Source organism: Merops nubicus, unplaced genomic scaffold, assembly GCF_000691845.1.
Source record: "Merops nubicus isolate BGI_N331 unplaced genomic scaffold, ASM69184v1 Scaffold2731, whole genome shotgun sequence".
NCBI classification, from domain to species: Eukaryota; Metazoa; Chordata; class Aves; order Coraciiformes; family Meropidae; genus Merops; species Merops nubicus.
The window spans coordinates 1-8,019 of NW_008586015.1; the positions used below are offsets into that span (position 1 = coordinate 1).

Consider the following 8,019-nt stretch of genomic DNA (forward strand, 5'->3'; position numbering starts at 1 on the left):
TGGTGTGAAACAAAGACAAAACTAAAACACTTTCCCCCTCCTCCCCTCCCCATTCCCCTTCTGGATAACCCAGCTTTAGTGTGTACTTTCCTTGGGCTGTTTTTCCCCACTACCAAAACCTCACCATGTACACTAAATACACAAATAAATTTTGTAATTGTCCTTTTGTATGTGTGGTAGAGTACCTTTATTACTTCTAGTCTAAGAGACCATGATGTAAATTAGGTGTTAAATCAAAAAATTGGAAGGGAATATGCTGGCCAGATATAAGCAAGACTAGAATTTGTTTTGAAGTTAAACTGAAATAAGTAGAAGGAAAATAAAAACAGAAGGCGCTTTTTCTTTAATGAACATTCCATCTGGCAAGACAGAAAAAGAATCAGCTGGAAAGTATTAGGTTCAATATGTTAAGAAATCCTTCTCTCCTATAGCTTTCTTTTTAGCCTACTTGAGAAAGGAATTAATTAAAACAATGTTATTGCAGCCAGCTGGCAATGTTTCAGTTTACTCGGTTTTCAAGTGAGCAAGTTACTAGCTGGTTTGAGAAAGAGATCTTTGTTCTGAGAAGAAAAAACTCCAGATCAAGTCTAGACTTGAGCCCAGTCTCTTCCTTTGTTAGGAAGGACACTTTCAGGAGACACAGCTTCTCCCCTCCAAGCATAATGTACTAACTTGATTCTTTAACTCATTATTGAGGAGGTATTGCAAGGGTCAGAAAATTTTTGCAAGGCCAGAGGTACAACTATTTATTCTAATATCCTGTGTAAAAAATGTCAGCTATTTTATGGATTTAACAGCAAGGCATTGCTAAAATAGCACAGAACATTTTAAAAGACATTTTACTTCATTCGTAAATTCCACTTAATTTTTTTTACTAGGGAAACATTTATGTTCTGTGAAGCTACAAGGAACCTATCACCTGGATGGGGAAAAACCAGCCATCAGCTTCCAAAGTAAGAACTTGACAATTCATCTCCTCAGGCTTTGCTTGACTTCCTGATTCCTCAAGCTGTAGATGATGGGGTTCTGCATGGGAGTGACAACTGTGTATGGCAGGGAAACCACTTTCTTCATGTTGTATGAGAGGCTGGACTTGGGTTGCAGGTGAATGATGCCAGTTGTGTTGTAGAAAAGAGTCACTACCACCAGGTGACCTGCACAGGTGGAAAAGGCTCGCCTCTAGCCCACAGCCGAGGGTATCTGAAGAACAGCATGGACAATGCAAAGGTAAGAGACGGCTATGAGAGAAAAGGGAATCATCACTATTATGGCAATAGCAATAAAAATCAGTAGTTCAAACAAGGCTGTGTCTGCACATACCAGCTTCAACACCGGAGAAACATCACAAAAGAAATGATCGACTGTGTTTCTCCACAGAAAGGCAGGGCAAATAACCATGTGGTGAAGCCCAGAGCCACAGGAACACCAGACAACCAGGAACCAAGAGTCATCTTAAAGCAGCGGTCCCTGTTCATGATGGTGGAACAATGGATGACATATTGCCACTTGCTGGTCATAAGCCATTGCACCTAAGAGGAAACACTCACAGGTGACAAAAAGAATAACGCATCTCAGCTGCAAGGCACAAGCTGTGAAGGAAATAGTTTTTCTGTCCACCAGCAGAATGACAAGCATCTTGGGGAAAACACTCAGGCTATAGCAGATCTCTGTCAAGGCAAGATTCTTTAGGAAGTAGTACATGGGCGTGTGTAGGACAGGGTCAGTGGTTGTGATCACAAAAATTAGAGAGTTCCCTATCAAGATGACCAGGAACATGACGGAAATCAGCATGAAAAATAGGAGCTGCACCTTGCCATGGAAGGCAAGCACTGAAAGTAAAAAGTGAGTAGTGATCATTTGGTTCCCTGGCTTCATTTCCTCAGCAGGTGCCATCCTAAAAGAGAAAAAACACAACACACTACCAAAGGCTTAGTAGCCTAGGACAGACGTGTGATCTCAGAAGTAGCTACAGTTGAAAGTAAAATGGAGTTTAAAACATGGAGTGAAACTTGGATGGGATATTACAGTAATCCTAGTGCATAAGTCTCATCTGGGGAACCTGTACAAGATCTTTTTTAAGAGTCAGAGGCTGGTACTCATCTCTAAATTAAGTGAACAGAAGATAGACAAATAAATTTAACATAACCATTCTGTGTTTATTTTCTGCAGAAAGAAATGAACACCTTCAAAGGGCAGGTTACTTTAGCGTAAGAGTGGCATCTGTGATGGAGAATTTCACTTTGGCTTGGCTGGATGTCTCTCTGTTAAAATCAGCATCTAAATGTCTATAGGCATCTAAGTGTGAGCCAATCATTTCAGAATCACTTCATGTTTAATGGTGAGAAATATCATGCAAGACAGAAGCACCATCTCTTGCCTTCTAAGATAGATGTCCAAGGATGGAGATTGTTGTGGTGAGCAGAGCGCGCCCTAGGCAGGGATCTGCGTTCGGAAGATCTCGCAATGTAACAGAAAGCTTAGACCGCCCAAGAGAGGCATTGTGGGCGTGGCTTAATATATATCAGCATTTGTAACGACGCAATAAACGCCATTTGCTGCATCTTCCACATTGGAGTGAGTGTCTGGATGACCCTCAACAGTAGAGGTTGAGTTGCCGTGATCCCGGGTTCAAATGTCGGTAACAACAGGAGATATCATTAATAACTGAGTATACAATGGCCAAATTTCTGGATAGCTGGAATTAGCTAAAAATTCATTTAATTATTGGTGCTCTAAGCTAGGTGATAAGGAGATCTTGTGGCTTTCCACCTGCTGGTTTGATTCAAGCAGAAGTGATCTACCTGCATTATTTTCACTGTTAACCATGCAAAAGTGCGATCCAAACATAAACAAGTTTAAATTAATAAAAGTTGTCACTTAGGTTTGTTTCGTCAAATCAAACTCATATTCTGAGTGTTCAACTGAGATAAGCTCTGTGGGGTAAAAAGATGTTCAGCATACAAACAGCTGCCTACATAACAGTGGTTGCTAATGTCTACACCTTGCTGCCTTTCTGCTAACAGAATTATTTATCTGGGAAACTGCCTGGACTGTTTCAGCCAAAATACACTTGGCTGATTTATGAAAGACACATAAAAAGAATAATAGAAACTTTTTTTTTTTTTTGTTCCCTGTATTTACACCATTGGGATTGAGATAATGTGACCCAAAAGATTTGGAGTTTAGTTTTACTTTAAGGGAACTATGAACTAACATTTTCTTTCCAGAATTCATGTTCAAAAGTAGAGAATATATATTCATGTAACAAAAATTCCAAACTAATAGTAAGAAATAAATTGCTTAGACTCCCATGAAGATATCTGTATGTCCAGTGGGATTTGGCTTCCATTCACAGAGAAAAGAACACTTTTGCTACCTACACTGAAGTCAAACTGTAGCATTAAGTAACTTAAGATTTTTGAATCTTTGGTTTTTTTTCAAGATTTCTGAAGATGCATTTTTCTTTTCCTTAGCGATGATCAAAGAGAAAATGAGGAGATGAGAAAGTACAGACACTGTGAATGATTGGTTCAACATATTTATCAGCAGAATAGGCAGCTATGGCTGCCCAAGTTTTCTGTAGACAACAGAAATAGGCAAGTATACTGTCAGTATAATTAATGTTTCTCCACCATAGACATCTAAAATAATATGAATCACTGATGTCACAGGGGTTCTTATCTCTCATGGATGAATAAATGAGCAATTTAGATGTAAAAAACTGCATTGCCAGTGCCTAAAAGTAGGTGGGATAGATTCCTCTTGTATATCATGCTAACAGCTCCAGGCTCCAATTAGGAAAATAAACCATGGAAACACACATTTTAGTTTTGCCTTATAAACTAGCTGAGAATCAGGAATAGAAATTGTAATATTACCTTATGTTACTGAAACTGGTTAAGTTTTCCCTCTCTCTTCAGTAAGGACAAAAATTCCAAAGTCAGAGAAGAAGAGAAATTATGAATAGTGAGAAAAAAAAAATTAAAAAAAATTCCCTTTGCTTTCCTCTGTATGAAGCAGCATCACCTCTCTGATTCCACAGACTCCTACAGCTCATGGGGGGAGGTATTTGAATTTTCATATGCTCCCAGTAGGATCAGGTCTCCAGACACCATCTTTCTGGCATGATGAGATTGTACATTAAATGGTCTTTTTTTATCCATGTTTTATATAAATATGCAGTATGTTTCAAGACATACTAGCAACCTAAATATAGTATAAGCAAAGGTTCCTTCCACATGTTCAGAGTTTTATGAGTAAGTGCTATAATTGTGAACAGTAATAAGAGGATAGTCTCTTACTCTTTTCTTATCTAGTTTTCTAATAATGGGGGAAGTAATCGAATTTGACCTATGGTGGTTTCCCAGTAGATGAAGAGACTTTCAAAAACTCATAAAAAATATCTGAGTAGCAATGGTGTTACAAATATAGAGCATTGATTGCCATGATACCTATGTATTATATATCCCTAAATGTGGTGAGCTATAGTACAATAACAGCTGATCTTATGGACCTATTTTTAAGTGCTGCTTTTGTCCACTTTATTCTGGCAATGGTAGATTTCTTTTGGTAGATGTCTGCTGATGATCCGAAGCACTCTCCATGATGGTGTGCCAACTCAGTGTAAATCGCAGGTGAAAAATTATGTGATGTGAGGGTATGAGGAATGGGGGGTTGCAGTCAGTTCGTAACCCTTTGCCTCTGCTGCTCCTTTCTCCTCATGCTTTTCCCCTGCTCCAGTGTGGGTCTTCTCGGGGGCCCCGGTCCTTCTGGATAAACCTACTCTGCTGTGGACTGTCCTCGTGCCCTGTACTTTTGAGGGAACTGTCCACTTTGGAGACTGATGTCAGTCATATGTGTCCCAGACTGGTCAGGGTCTGCAGCTGTGTGGTTGGGCATATGGGTCAGCTCATACAGCTCTTGCTTGTGACATTTCTGGGCCTGGCAAGGCTTGCTTCCACCTTAATAAATACACACTGTTATTTTAACAGCAAGCATAATCCTAAAATGAATTTTACCCTGTTCTAGGTATTAATATCTTTAAGTACAAGTGGTTGTTATAGTTTTTGCTCATTTGTCAGAAACAAACAAACAAATCAACCAACAAAACTTCCAATTTCCTTTCACAGCGAGATGATTTTGGTTTCTTTTGCAATAGCTGTGAAGAGTCACTCCATTATCCAGTCCTGAGCCTTCAGGAGCTCCTAGCCTCTGCTTGCCTCTTCAGGAACATTCCTCCAGTGTGTGATGTGTGTAGGTGGGTCAGGTTTGTTTTTGATTTGCCACAGGTATATTCCCTAATGCATCTGGCTGGCAGTTTGAATGACGTAAGTGCATGAGATAATTAAGAATTATTATTTTTAAAATATTTATGCTCTCTCTGAGCATGAAGAGATGCGGTTACAAAAGCCAAAGCTGAAATGGAATTGAATCTAGTTAGGCATGTCAAAGACAGCAAGAACAGCTTCCATAACTATGTAGGTGGCAAAACAGACTAGGAAAAATGTGGGCCTGTTGCTTAATGAATTGGGAGGCCTGGTGATACAGGACATGGCAAATTAGATGTACTGAATACCTCCTTTGCCTTGGTCTTTACCATCAAGATCAGGCTTCAGAAATGGCAGAACCTAGAGACTGTGGGGAGAGGCTGGAGAAAGGATGTCGTACCCTTGGTGATTGATAGAAAATCAGATCAGGGAATGCCATGTATATAAATAAGACCATGAACCCTGATGGGATCCTGCCATGAGTGCGGAGGCCAATGTCATTGTGAGACTACCCTGAATAATCTTTGACTATGGTGGTTGTGAAAGATGGCTCTCCTTTCACCTCCTTTCCCCTCCTCTCCCTCCTTTCCTCTCCTCTCTTCCTTTCAGGTCTTACCCATGAAGTTCAAGTCACAACACTCAGTCTTATCTGCAAGGCCTGCCTGTCAGTCTCAGTTATCTTCTGTGTCATACAACTCCTCTGCATCCCACTGCCATTGTGAGTCTAAGTGTCAAAGAACCATAAAGACTCAGCCTACTGTTCACAAATGGCCTGTGTACCAATCAGATATAAATAACCCATTGACCTTCATCCTCTCAAACCTGATTTTCTCTCTCTTGACAGGAACAGGGTTGCCTAAGTTCTTCCAGCTGCTGATGGTGGCAGAGTTGGGGACATCTGTGTAGGTTTATAGGGGACACCTGTGCCTTCACCACTGTTGTTGCCTAGGGCTCTCAGTTTTGGGTACAACAGTCTCTCTCCGAGGCTTTGGCAAGTAGACTTGGAAAACTGGTCTCCATTTTCATGGACAGAGCACACCTTATATAAAAGGTCTTAACAGCCTAATTATTATTCCAGATCTAATTATTATAGAAAATAATCTATGCAGAAGAAGTTTTAGTAGTGCAAGGTTTTAGTAGTGGGGTAATTCAGCTCATGGAAAGCCTGTGCTAAAGCATGTTTATCCCTGGGAGGGAAGACCCACACTGGAGCAAGGGAAAAGCATGAAGAGGAAGGAGCAACAGAGACAAACTGCTACAAACTGATGCAGAAGAAGGTTATCAAGTGTAGTCAGCATAAATTCACCAAGGGGAAGTTATGCAATGATTCTGTGATGGCATGACTGGGTGGATAGATGAGGGACAGCAGGGTTGTCTACCTCAACTTCAGCAAGGCTTTTGACACAGTCTAACATCCTCCTAGGTAAGCTCAGGAAGTGTGGGCTAGATGAGTGGACAGTGAGGTGGATTGAGAGCTGGCTGAATGACAGAGCTCAGAGGGTTGTGATCTGTTCTGTAGAGTCTAGTTGGAGGCCTGTAGTTCACGGTGCTTCCCAGTGGTCAATACTGGGTCCACTCTTGTTCAGCATGTTCATCAATGACTTAGCTGAAGGGATAAAGTGGACCCTCAGCAAGTCACTGATGATACAAAACTGGGAGAAGTGGCTGACAAACCAGAGCTGTGCTGTCATTCAGTTAGACCTGGACAGGATGGAAAGTTGGGCAGAGAAGAACATCATGAATTTCAAGAAGGGCAAGTGTAGAGTCCTGCACCTGGGAAGGAATAATCCCATGCACAGGTGAGAGGTTGACCTTGAAAAAGCTGAAAAGCAGCTCTGCAGAGAAGGACCTGTGAGTCCTGGTGGACAACAAGCTGCCCATGAGACAGCAACAGGCCCTTGTGACCAAGAAGGCCAACAGTCTCCTGAGCACATTCAGAGGACTATGGCCAGGAGGCTGAGGGAAATTTTCCTCCCCCTCCACTTGGCCCTAGTGAGGTCACATCTGGAGTATCACGTCCAGTTCTAGCCTCCTCTGTACCAGAAAAACAAGGAACTACTGGAAGGAGTCCAGCTCTGGAGGCTACAAAGATGCTGAGGGAGGACTGAAGCATCTGTGGGATGAGGAAGGGCTGAGAGACCTGGGGCTGTTTAGCCTGAAGAAGAGAGTTCTTATAAATGGCTACAGGAATGCATGTCAAGAGGATGGGCCAGACTGTTGTCAGTGGTGCCCAGTAGTAGGACAAGTGGTGAAAGGCACAAACTGGAACCCAGGGAGTTCTATCTGAACAGGAGGAAAAACTTCTTTGCTGTGAGGGTGCCCAAGCCTGGAGCAGGCTGCCCAGAGAGGTTGTGGAGTCTCCTTCTCTGGAGAGATTCCAAACCCACCTGGAATCGATCCTGGGCAACATGCTCTGGGTAACCCTGTTGTAGTAGGGAGGTTGGACTTGATCTCTGGAGGTCCTTTCCAATCCCTAACATGCTGTGATTCTGTAACCACCCATTCCTCTTCCTCCTGCACAGCTCCAAGGGAGAAGACATAGACGATTTGAGAATGAAGGAATGAAACTGACCCTAAAAAAAAAGAGGATGATGGGAGAAAGGTTTTGATTTTGTCTTTGTTTTGCACCATCCAATCTAATTGGCAATAGATTAAAGTAATTTTCTCCAAGTCCAGTCTACTTTGCTCATAATGATGATTGGTAAGTGATCTTTTAAATTGGATATTTTAGTTTTGTCTTTGTTTCACACCA

At 41.6% G+C, this 8,019-nt stretch overlaps 1 protein-coding gene across 1 annotated transcript; it reads right to left on the reverse strand.

Moving 5' to 3' along the window:
• Positions 1-185: 185 nt before the first annotated feature.
• LOC103780804 (olfactory receptor 10A7-like) lies at positions 186-1,776 on the reverse strand (the record flags this gene model as incomplete). Its single annotated transcript, XM_008948496.1, is given in 4 exon segments — positions 186-196; positions 984-1,370; positions 1,373-1,485; positions 1,487-1,776. Coding segments are annotated over 4 exon segments (801 nt in total), but the record flags the coding sequence as incomplete, so codon positions are not given.
• Positions 1,777-8,019: the final 6,243 nt, after the last annotated feature.